The sequence below is a fragment of the Chlorocebus sabaeus genome, chromosome 21 (assembly GCF_047675955.1).
Source record: "Chlorocebus sabaeus isolate Y175 chromosome 21, mChlSab1.0.hap1, whole genome shotgun sequence".
Classification (NCBI taxonomy): Eukaryota; Metazoa; Chordata; class Mammalia; order Primates; family Cercopithecidae; genus Chlorocebus; species Chlorocebus sabaeus.
The window spans coordinates 103,309,847-103,322,311 of record NC_132924.1 but is presented as its reverse complement, the minus strand read 5'-3'; the positions used below and the strand labels follow the sequence as shown (position 1 = coordinate 103,322,311).

At 48.7% G+C, this 12,465-nt stretch overlaps 1 protein-coding gene across 2 annotated transcripts in view; it reads right to left on the bottom strand.

Annotated features, from left to right (window-relative positions):
• The window catches only part of CPA5 (carboxypeptidase A5), a 30,003-nt gene that overhangs the window by 7,264 nt on the left and 10,274 nt on the right, over positions 1-12,465 (bottom strand). For both annotated transcript variants that reach the window (XM_007982912.3, XM_073009337.1), the window contains exons 4-6: positions 11,275-11,409; positions 1,755-1,853; positions 202-303 (exon numbers count right to left, since the gene is read on the bottom strand). In XM_007982912.3, coding sequence (XP_007981103.1) covers positions 202-303; positions 1,755-1,853; positions 11,275-11,409 — 336 coding nt within the window. The remainder of the gene's footprint in view (positions 1-201; positions 304-1,754; positions 1,854-11,274; positions 11,410-12,465) is intronic.

Below are 12,465 nucleotides of genomic sequence, written 5' to 3'. Positions count from 1 at the left end.
CACCACACTGTCACCTCTTCATACCTACAAGGGTGGATCTCTGAATGCCACAACCGCAAAGCTTATGAGTCACCTGGGGACAGGAGTAGACATATTGTCCTTCTCCCTGAAACTCCCGCCCAGCCACTGCCCCACATGAGCTCAATCTTATGCCAGAGGCCCTCAGTGTAGAGTCCACAGGTTGACGCTGTTGGCTTTTACCTTCAGGACAAGAATGGACCGGTTTTCAAAGCTGTTGCCAATCTGAATTTTTGAGACAATATCGGAATGCTCTGTTACAAAGTTGTCAATCCAGCTATATATCTAAAAGGAAAGACATGTGTAAGATTGGCAGTTTAGCAGGAAGTGGGATGAACACCGGGGACTCTCTGAATGTTCTCCCTGCCCTTTCCCACTCTCTTCAGTGGTTTCCCACCTCCTCAGAGGGTCTAAAAGAACCAGATAAAGAATTGCAAAAATAGAGCATTCCCTCAGAGCTAAAGGAAGTGAGTTGTGATCTTGCTGGATTCCCAGGCTCCTTGCTCTGTGCAGAGCTATGCCTTAGCCTGGGAGAACAGTGTATGCTGAGCCTGCTCAAATCCCCAGGCTTGACCCACATGGCTGTCTCTGGTTGGAAATTCTCTTGCCTCCATTCTTTGGCCCATTCAATCCATTTGATAAATCTCACAGACCTTGTAGTGATGTTTTTATCTTCTTGCTCCTTTTAGACTGTAAGCCCCTTGAATGCAGGGTTCTTGTTTTATTTATCTTTGTCATCAATAAATAGTGCCAGACTGTATTATTTCATTCTCTTGTTCTTTCAATACATGTAATTAAATTAACAAATATATGAAAGAAAATGGATTCTCTATTGCATGACTTGTGAAGTGGGAAAAGTGATGATGATAATAGATGGATGATATCAAGAATGTCATATCCTTGACACACAAAATGAGAAGTGTGCCTTGAGTTCCTTTCTGGAATGGGCATCCCTGCACCCTCTGTGTACATTCTCCTTTATAAACAAGTTGCTTGCCCTGGCTGACTGCAACTGTGATCATGAACTTTCTCCAAGTGAAGGCACCTCTCTTTTATTCTACAAACATGACTGTCCAATGTGCCTGGCTTCCTGCCCCTCATATTATATACTCCAGCACCCATGGCTGGGACCACTGAACACCAGGACTGGTCACGGAGAGGTTGAGAGCCCTAGGTCCCTAACTGGAGGACTGGATATGTGTAAGAGTAAAAGAAAGAGGAAAGAAACACAAAAGGTGGCTTCACAGTCAAGGACAGGTTTATTTTAGAGAAATCAACCTGAGAGGGGTTTCTGGGTGATTTTTGTCCTTTTTTCTAACTATAAGCACTGGAATTAGGCAGTTTTTTAATCAAAGGGAACTTAGAATGGTGGTGTTTGTTCAAGATGGCAATGCTCCTGCTCTGTCAAGATGAAGGTAGCTTCTATCTGCTCTATTCTGGCCCATAATGGGTCCCTGACTTAGTGTTCTGCCTAGTAGACCCATTACTCTGCTCTGTACCTTCCTAGGGCTGTACAATTGAACTACTGTCCCCTCTATCTGAATTCTGGCTTCTGGACATCTTTGAATATGACTCTCTGCCTAAGAGACCTTGACCTAATGTCTGTTGTACAGTCCCCAAGTGTCAGTCACAGTTTCCCATAACCCTGGAGTCCTTCACTAGTTTCTGCATGAGTCAGGAAACCCTAAGGGGACCAAAGATACAAGAGAGCCCAGAGCTTGACCGGCCACACCTACCTCCTCCAGGGTGTGGTATGAGGAGTAACTGAAGCTGCTGGTGCTGCGCTCCAGCCGGCGGGATTTCGCCATGGCCTCTCTTTCCTCATCCAGCAGCACCTGGGTGATGAGGAACACATATGGGAAAAGAAGGGGAGAGCTGGGCTGCCTATGCCTCTTCTGAGCCCTGCCTCCGCTGGCTGTGCATAAAGACAGCAGCAACACAGGAGAATGAGCCACCATGAGTGTGAACTGCACAACAGAAGGAAGGTCCAGATTGCTGGGTAATTATTCTGCCTGGCAAGCTGGCAGTCATGCTGCCATTTCCCAAATGAGCACAGGGCAAGGAGTCCAGAGAGCTGGGTTCTAGGTCTGCCTTTGCCACTAACTGGCTGTGGAACTTGCTGTGGCCTTAGTTTCCTCAGCTTGAAAATTGGGAAAGCAATATCTGCCTTACCACCTCATAGGATAAAATGTAGTAATGGATTTGAAGGTGTTTTTTGGGGAAAAAAGAGTGCTCACAGTCTACTGCCGACATTGCTTTTGCACTTAATAAGCACTCTGTTGAGTCAGGACCCAAGCCAACCCATGTGCACTGACCCCATTGAGGGAAGCAGAGGGTTCCTCTGACCCCCAACATTAACTCCACTTCTAGGAAATAGCCTAGACAACTGGTATGCAAGCCATTCAGAAAGCCAGGCATGACCAAAGTCAGTCTAAATAATTATGATTAATGTGCCAATGGTCTTTCACTTACCTCCTAAACACAAGTCTGGGTGAGTCAAAAGCAATGTCCTTGGGTATCAACGTGGAGTTAGCATTCAAGCCTTACATGGTGTTTCCCGCTGCCCATACAGAGGGCAGTATAATGCCTGGCTGGGTTAACCACTCACTCACTGCTCAGACCACCTACATAATCTGGAGACATTTTTCCCTGCTTGGGTCACAGTGAGATGAGCTAGTGTCCTTCACCCAAGCTCATGCCCTTATAATGGCATCCAGGAGCCAAGGCACCCCAGGATTCGGCACAGACTGTCCAGTGTGGGAGGTACTCAGGTCCTCTGCCACTGAAGATGCTGAGAAAGCATCTTCATTAACCCAAATTGCCCTTTGTTTGCAGCACTGGGCCACAACTAAGTCTTGCCAATGACTTATTTGGGGCTAGAGCCTTAGTTAACCAAGCTTCATCTTCATGATCTCACTTGATCTCGTCAGATGACCTGATAACAGAACAGAAATGAGCTATTTGTGTTTTAGAGCTAAAGCAGATTGGAGTGGTAAAGGGACATAAAGGCAAAGATAACAAGTGGCAGAGGTGAGACAAGAACCAGGCATTTTAGTCCATACCCTTGGGTTCCTTAAGGCCAACTATCAAAACTAAAAGCCAACAGTAATAACACATATGCAGGTTGGGCTTGGTGGCTTACACCTGTAAACCCAGCACTTTGGGAGTCCAAGGCAGGAGGATTGCTGGAGCCCAGGAGTTTAAGACCAGCCTGGGCAACAAAGCAAGACCCCATCTCTACAAAAAATTAAAATTAAAAAATTAGCCAGGCTTGGGGACGCATTCCTATAGTCCCAGCTACTTAGGCTGAGGCAGGAGGACTGCTTGAGCCTGGGAGTTGGAGGCTAGAGTGAGCTATGATTGAGAGTGAGTTATGATCATACCACTGTACTCCAGCCTGGAAAATAGAGCAACACCCTATTTCTAAACACACACACACACACACGCACGCATGCACAAAAACACACACATACACAGATATGTTTATGTCTGTGTGTGTCCATATGTGTGTGGACAGAAAGAGCATGCAAATGTTAACAACAGCTAAAAACTCCATTCTTGCAATTTGAAAGTTTTTTGCGATAATGAAAAATCAAGGACCCCTGAGAAGAACCCAAGAACTTAAGACACTAAAATGACAAAAATATAAACCAAAATGTTCACAATTCCTGCTAAGATAGAAGAAGGCGGATTTGAAGTACATTTTTTCTATCCTTTATTTTCACATTTTGGCAATGTGCTTATACTACTTCAATAAGTAAGAACTTTTTTTTTTTTTGAGACAGTTTCTCTCTTGTTGACCAGGCTGGAGTGCAGTGGCGTGATCTCGGCTCACCGCAACCTCTGCCTCCCGGGTTCAGGCGATTCGTCTGCCTCTGCATCCCCAGTAGCTGGGATTACAGGCATGCACCACCACGCCTGGCTAATATTTTGTATTTTTAGTAGAAACAGGGTTTCTCCATGTTGGTCAGGGTGGTCTCGAACGCCCAACCTCAGGTGATGCACCCGCCTCAGCCCAGAACTTTTAAATGAATAAGTAATAGCAAAACCAAAAGCCCTAATGGCTACTGTGGCGTCTTCCACCCCGGTCAGGAAGAGCAGCCTCCCGCCCCACCTGCCACAGATGAGGCAATGCCTAATGACTCACTCATCCCCGAGGCCTAGTCGGCTTGCTCACAACGCTCAGGTTCATAGATTTCAAAATGGGACTGGAAATTGATGTTTGGGGCTCACTTTACTTTTGAGCACCGACTCCATGCAAGGCAATTACAGTTGTGATATTTTCCAGCTGCACTGGCTGGCCAGGGGCAAAGCCGAGATTGCTGGGTAAGTTAGACATGGCCGGAGGAGCCCGGGGCCTCTCTGGCCCTTCGCAAACACTTCTGGGAAGCTCTAACAAAAGGAATTTGTCTTCTCAGGAAGCTGACCCAAATCACAACAGCCTACCATGACCAATGTGTGCCTGGTGCCATCAGCTGTGACGAGCAGCTGCAAGGAAGAGAACAGCCTGCCAGCCTTGAGGACAAGGCAAAGGGTTTCCAAGGATCTGGTGGAAGCCTGAAGTGGGGGTGAAAGTGGAGGACAGGGAGGAGAAATCGGGAAAAAAAGGACTAGAGGACCCAATTCTCCCCACACAGCCTGGGACACCCACAGGAAGACAGGACCCAGGAGATTGTCCTTTGTTCCACATAAGAGCTTGGAGGCAAATGGGAAGTTAGCACCAAACTGCAAATAACTTTCCAGACACCCTCACAGCCTTGTGAATGGAGGTGACACCCTCTTTCAAACTGGAAATTCTCAGGCCTCACAGCTGGCCCCACTTCCAGGAACAGGAATCTGCCTTGGCCTGGAAAATGCTCCAGCATTTGCTCCATTCCTGGGACTGAGGGAAGGGGGTGGGTGACCGAAGAATGCGGTCTGGCCACAGGCTGAGGAATGCCTAATGACAGCCCTGTCAGGCTTCTCAGGAAAAAATAACAAAACAAAGAAACCAACCAACTCAGAAGTAAAAGCCATCTGCCTCCCTGGAAGCCATAACCTGACAGGGAAAGCAATACCTCGGTGTGAATTAATTTACGATGAGTCAGGAAGGATGGGGGCCCTAAGGGAAGAACAGCCCTCCAGGGTTGGGCAGGGGAGGAGGCAGTGGGGCCCCAGTTCCTGTGAGAGCAGGATCTCTCACAGCCCAACCCCAGCCACAGATGCAAAATGGACACAGCTCCTGAAAATAGAGTGGGCTGGGGGCTCTGGGACAGCAGCCGCTGCCTCTCCTCCCCAGTTCCTGGCCTTCTCTTCCAGGACTAACATCTGCAGTAGCAGCTACGTGGCCAGTAGCAAATCCAGTCCTGTGGCACTGGACGTGGGGGGAGGCTGCCGATCTGATGTTTTCAGAATGGACTCCCTCAGAGGTCAAGGCCAAACCACAAGGCTTCCCTGTCTAAAAGGCGAAGTTAAAACACCACATGGACAACAATGATGACCACTGAGGGGACAGGTGGCTTGAGAGTGGAGTCTGAGGGTGCAGGACCTAGGTTAAACCCCGATCCTGCCACCAACACCATCAAATTACTAACTTCTCTGTGCCTCAGTTTCCCCTCTGTAAAATGGAGGTCATGTTATCACATACTTTAGCATATACTTTAAAATGTTCTCATGAGGGCCAGGCACAGTGGCTGACACGTGTAATCCCAGCACTTTGGGAGGCTGAAGCAGGTGGATCACTTGAGGCCAGGAGTTCAAGACCGGCTTGGCCAACATGGTGAAACCCTCTTTCTACTAAAAATACAAAAATTAGCCGGGTGTGATGGCGGGCACCTGTAATTCCAGCTACTCGGGAGACTGAGGCAGGAGAATTGCTTGAACCCAGGAGGCGGAGGTTGCAGTGAGCAGTGGTTGAGTCACTGCACCCCAGCCTGGGCGACAGAGCAAGACTCCATCTCACACACAGACACACACATACACACACACACACACACACACACACACACACACACACCAATGTTCTCATGAGGATTAGAAGGGCTAATACATGCTAAATGCTTAGACTTTTGCCAGGCATGTAGTAAATGCTAGTGAATGTTAACTATGATGATGAGGAGGAGGGTGATAATGATAAGGAGGGTGATAATAACTGTGGGGTGACTCCAGGGCTCTGTGAGGGAGTATTACAAGGCATGACCAGGAAGTCTGTGTTCTCCAGAGGTAGGATAGCTTCTGTAGGACTTGGAGGGCAGAAAGCCCCCATTAATGGTCATCTGGGTGAGTCAGTCAGCACCTGCCTTTCATGTGGCCCAACAGAGAGGCCTGGTTCCTCTTCTGTCGCTACCCCCATGATGCAGCCAGGCTCCACCTCTCCCAGGGTCTTGCCCATCACTGCTCCTGTCTTCCCTGACTTCTCCTGCAATCTTCCCTGTTGTCTTCTTCTCCTCTCTGGAGCTGCCACTCACCCTCAGACCAGCCAACAGCATTTCTACCTTTAAAACTCTGCTGTTCAAGCCAGGCATGGTGGTGCATGTCTGCAGTCCCAGCCATTCAGGAGGCTGAGGCAGGAGGATCTCTTGAGCCCAGGCGTTCAAGGCTGCAGTGCGCTATGACTGTACCTGTGAATAGCCACTGCACTCCACCCTGGGCAACATAGCAAGACCCCATCTAAAAAAAAAAAAAAAAAAAAAACTCTGGTGGTTCATGCCTGTAATCCTAGCACTTTGGGAGATTGAGGCAGGTGGATCACTTGAGGCCAGGAGTTTGGGAACAGCCTGGCCAACATGGTGAAACTCTGTCTCTACTTAAAAAAATAATAATAATAATAATACAAAAAATAGCCAGGTGTGGTGGTGTGTGCCTGTAAGCCAAGCTACTCAGGAGGCTGAGGCATGAGAGTTGCTTGAGCCTGGGAGGAGGAGGCATGAGCCGAGATCATGCCACTGTACTCCCGCCTGGGTGATGGAGTGAGACTCTGTCTCAAAAACAAAACAAACAAACAAAAACTGTACTCTTCAGCTAGCAAGATAATAATTTAAAGAAGTAAAGAATTAAATTATATAGGCAATGAGAAAATGGTAAATGTCAAGAAGAGTGAAATGGGAAGGAAAGAGGAAGTTGGGGAAGTGGGGAAGAAGAAGGGTACAGTTTAAAACAAGATGAGCAGTCTGGTGTGGTGGCTCACACCTGTAATTTCAGCACTTTGGGAGGTCGAAGTTGGCAGGTTGCCTGAGCCCAGGAGTTCAAGACCAGCTTGGGCAACATAGTCAGACCCCATCTCTACAAAAAACAGAAAAATTAGCTGGGTGTGGTGATGTGGGCCTATAGTCCCAGCTACTTAAGAGCCTGAGGCAAGAGGATGGAGTGAGCCTGGGAGTTCGAGGCTACAGTGAGCCATGATTGTGCCACTGCACTTCAGCCTGGATGACAGAGCGAGATCTTGTCTCAAATAAATAAAATAAAACGAAAAGAAAGCATTATGACCATTGCAAGGGCTTTGGCTTTTACTCCAAATTAGTTGGGTTTTAAGCAGAGGAACAACATGCTTGAATTTGCAATAATTTTAAAGGACCTTTCTGGCTGCTGTTTAGAGACTAGGTAATAAGGAGTCAAGGTGGGGAAGTGGGGAGAGCAGTTAGAAAGCGAATGGAAGAACCCAGGTGAGCGACGAGATGGCGCATGGGCCCTAGGGGCTGGTGTGGGATGTGCTAAGATCCATCCTGAAGGCAGTGATAAATCTGTTGTTGATGGGGGGTTTGTGGAAGGGGTCAAGAATGGCTCCCAGCTTCTGGTCTGAGTGACTGGAAGGATGGTGTTGCCATTTCCTGAGATAGAGAGGGCTGTGGAGGCACTGATGAAGGGCCAGGGGAACTTGGTCTGGACCTGGAAAGTTGGAGATGCTCATTAGACCCCCAGGTGGAAACACTGAGTCGGCGGTTGGATCCAGGAGAGGAGGTGCGGGCTGGAGACAGAACACAGAAGTCCTGGATGCCAGGAGAAGAGACAGACTCCAGGAAGGAGAGAGCCACCAGTTGTGCTGTTGGAAGAGGAACATTGAGAGTCGGCCATTGGGTTGGATTTGGAAGTTGTGTGTGACTTTGTCAAGGGAAGCTTTGGTGAAGTGAGGGGATAGGCAGCCTGCTGGCGGAAAGGGATGGAGATGACAGGGAGAGTCAGTATTTTCAGGAGTTTCACTCTATGGGGAAGCATAAAAATGGGGTGATGGCTGGAGGGGAGAGGGAAGGGATCAAGACAGGGTTTTTGTAAATGGGAGAAACAACTCTATTTGCATGGTGACGAGAGTGATCCACTAGGGTGAGGGAAATTGGCAAAGCAATATTTACACCCAATTGTATTCTACTCTGGATGGTCAGAGCATGGGTGATTTTTGTTTTCTCCTTGTGCTTTCCACTATTTTCCAAATTATCTAACATGAATATTTATTAATTTTGTAATCAGAAAAAAAGCCATTAAAAGCCACAGAGCTGATTGCTCAAGTGAAGCTTTTCCATGGTGACTCATCCTAGGGGAAAAAAAAAAACCAAAGGGCTGAAAAGAACGAGGAGGTGAAGAAAAATTAAATGCAAATAGAGCTCGCTCGGAATCAGATAATTTCTTGCCTGGCCCACTGTAATTTCCTCACCACCCTCCTGCCTGTCAGTCTTTCCCTGGCCCTGTCCCCAACTCGACACTGTCACTGTCAGGGTGGTTTTTCTGAAAACCACCAGGTTTTCATGCAAATCTGATCATGTCAAAGCACCTCTGGTGACTCCTCCCTAGTTTTCAGGATAAAATCCTGACCTCGTCACATGGTGGAGGGCACTCTTTGCGATGGGGTCTGGCTTCATCGCCAATCGGGGTGGGGGCCCCCCTTCTTCTGGCCAGCCCCCCTTACCTGCTCTTCAGCGCACCGTAATTACCGCCTTCTCAGAAGCGCAGCGTGGAGTGCCTCTTGTATGCGCTCCCATAGCAACCGCCCTCACTCCATCAGCCCCTCAGCCACTCCATTGTAACCACCGGCTTACTCCCCTCCATCCCTGGCTCCCCCCCCGACCCTCCGGCTCTCCTGGATACAGGGCCAGGTTTTTTATCTCTGTGTTTCCAGCCCTTTGCCCAATGCACAGCACACAGTAGGGCTCTCTGTGTCTGTGAGTGGAATGAATGGCCCTGCCTCATGTTTTTCAAGCATCCCTCTGATCACAGGGCAGAGGGAGGGAAAGATTCCAAAATCTGCCCTGCCTCTGGCCAAAGTGAAAACCAGCATCAAGGTTTTCCAGCCTGGTCCTAGCCACCAAACACGACCACTCCTCTTTCCTTTCCTCCTCCTAATGAATGTCCATTTGTTCCACTGACATTTATCAAGCCCTAATGAAGCAGCAAATCCTCTGGTGGGTGCTGGGGTAGGAAGATGGATACAGAGCGTGGAGCTGAAACTTGGCTGAGGGGAGGGGGCCAGAGAAACAAAGACCCACATGTGAATAAGGTCGTTCCTGCCCTGAACTCCCCAACTGAGCAAGTCATTCAGCAGACAACCACCGAAGGCCTACCCTGCAGGGGACATTGGCAAGTACTTGGCTGAGGGGATCCAGAGGACAGGGAGAAAATCACGCCCGTGCCTCTGTAACTGAAATACAAGACTGGACGCCAACAACCTGAGGGGTGCAAAGCCCTTTCAGTCCTGTTAGCAAATCTCAGCTTCCCTCCTCCTGGACCCCTCCCCATCATCAACCCCTCAACACATCAACACACCAGCCACCCCCACCCCCAGCTCCCTCTAAGCCAAAATATGATCTCAAGTATGGCAGTGAGTGCTTGATCCCTGCAGGAAGAGCGAGTTGGTGAAAATCCTGCCTGGCTGGATCAAGGCTAAGAGGTCAGAGCATTTTCCTGAAAGGGAGGGCAAAGCCCTAGAGGGACTCAGGGCTGCGGATGTGGGGAGAGGACAGGCTAAAGCCAGTGGGGGAGGCTCAGAGGGGACTCTGGGGCAGTCCCTGATGTGCAGAAATCAACAGAAAGTTTTTAAAGACCTCTGTGTGTCTGTTTGCCAAATGCTGTGGAGTTCCCAGGGTGGGGCTGAACCAGGGAAATGGAAACTTCAAAATAGAGGCCTGGGCTAAAAATGAGAATGCAGTTCTATTTCTTTTGATGTGGTAGCCTCTTTTGTCCGTGGGAGTTTCCCCATTTTTGCTTGTGGGGGATTTCATTAGAGAAATATCCCACCCCCGCATGTTGAGCGGGAAACAGATGTGCCTGATGAGGGATAAAGGTCTTTGAAAGGACCCAAGTGCCCCAGCCCTGCGCTCGCATGGGAACGGAATGCTGCCCGATGCGCTGATCCCCTGCCATACAGTGTCAAGTGTGTGTGCTCCGGGAGGCTCTGTGTTCCCACACTCGGAGCCCTTAGGGGAGATTAGCACCATACGACAAGGTTGGGAATGAATCTTTATGGATACACTTCCACAGGTACACGGCCAGCAGCAGCTGCAGAAAGATGCAGCCAGGGAGGCTTAACCCATCCTTGGTACCCACAGAGATCTCTAGGAAGGAGGCTGTGCTGCCAGCACCTTTCAGGGGCTCTTTAAGATATCCTGGCAAATAGAACAATTGAAACAGAATTTCATGATGTTCAGAAAAGACTCAGGGAAAGCAGCAGGGAGACTGGGGTGTCCAGGATGAAGGCTGCCTTTGTCCTACCCAAGAGCGGTTCTGCTCTCCCAAAGTGGTTCCTCTGGGAGAATCCTGCCTGGGGGAGATGCCCTGTGCAGAGAGCCATGCGGTGGAGGTCAGGGGAAGGCAACCACACCAGTGATCTCTCTGCTTCTTTCACCATTTCCCAATCCTCTGGAGTAAAGCCGTTCCCCCAGGCATGGGATGGCTGAGACACAGCGGGAACAGGAGGGAGTGGTCAGATAAGCAAAGGAAGAAGTTATCCAGGGGCACCTTCCCACGGTGCCCCTGGGAAGACCCCAGCTACATCCTCCTGTCTCCCTTCTCCACGCGCCTTTGCTGTTTATTGCTGCAAATCCCTCCCCAGGAGGACTCATCACAGGCGTCCTCTCCACTCCCACACTGTGAGTGCTTCCCCCATGAACTCTGTCCTAGCTTCAGATTCTGAGAAGCGTGTGGCTCACTTCCTTCCACAGCATGTTCACAAACACACCAATGGAGACCCAGAAACCACATGTCCGCTTTTAGCCCCGAGAACATCTCCTCCATATTGGGCCCCAACCAGAAAGGAAGGCAGAAGGCAGAGCCCTTGCTGGGGCAGGGCCTCACCTGGATGTCCTTTATCATGATGCTGTAAGCAAGGCCATGGGACTCCAGATAAGCTTTGATGTATTTCAGTTCAGAGAAAGGAACTCTCATATCCACGGGGAGGCTGGGCCTGGCTGGGCCACGCCAGAAGTCCACCTTGTTCACCAAGGAAAGAGAGACAGCTGCATTACTCCATGTCCTTCCACACAATCCTGTAGGTGACCCCAGAGATCCAGAGAATCTCTCAGCCAGTAGAGACCTTTTTTCTACGTAGGAGATGGGGACAGGGGTGTGATGTCCCAAAATCTCCCAGTGGATGCCTGAAACAGCAGATAGTACTGAATCCTATATAGACTATGCTCTTTCCTATACATACAGACTTGGGATACAGGTTTTTTGTAGTTTTTAATTTTTGTGGGTACATAGTAGGTGTATATATTTCTGGGGTATATGGGATATTTTGATACAGGTATACAATATGTAATGATCATATCAGGGCAAATGAGGTATCTATCACTCAAGCACGTATTCTTTGTGTTACAGACAATCCAAGTACTCCAAGTATACTCTTTTAGTTATTTTAAAATATACAATTAAATTATTATTGACTATAGTCACCCTGTTGTGCTATTAAATACTAGATTTTATTCACTCTACATTTTTGACAGACCTATAATAAAGTTTAACTTATAATTTTTTTTTTTTTTTTTTGAGATGGAGTTTCCCCCAGACTGGAGTGCAATGGCATGATTTCAGCTCACTGCAACCTTTGCCTCCCAGGTTCAAGCCATTCTCCTACCTCAGCTTCCTGAGTAGCTGGGACTATAGGTGCGTGCCACCACGCCTGGCTAATTTTTGTATTTTTAGTAGAGACGGGGGTTTTGCCATGTTGGCCAGGCTGGTTTCAAACTCCTGACCTCAGATGATCTGCCTACCTTGGCCTCCCAAAGTGCTGGGATTGCAGGCATGAGCCACCGCACCTGGCCCCAACTTATAAATTAGGCACAGTTAGAGATTAAAAACAGTAACTAATAATAAAATAGAGCAATTAGAACAAATGCCAGCATCACTAGCCTTACACTTTGGGGCCATTATCAAGTCGAATAAGGGTTAGACAAACAGAAGCACCGTGGCACAGCGACAGTCGGTCTGATGACCCAGACGGTCACTAAGTGACTCGCGGAGGGGAGCGTGGACAGCGTGCAGGTGCGA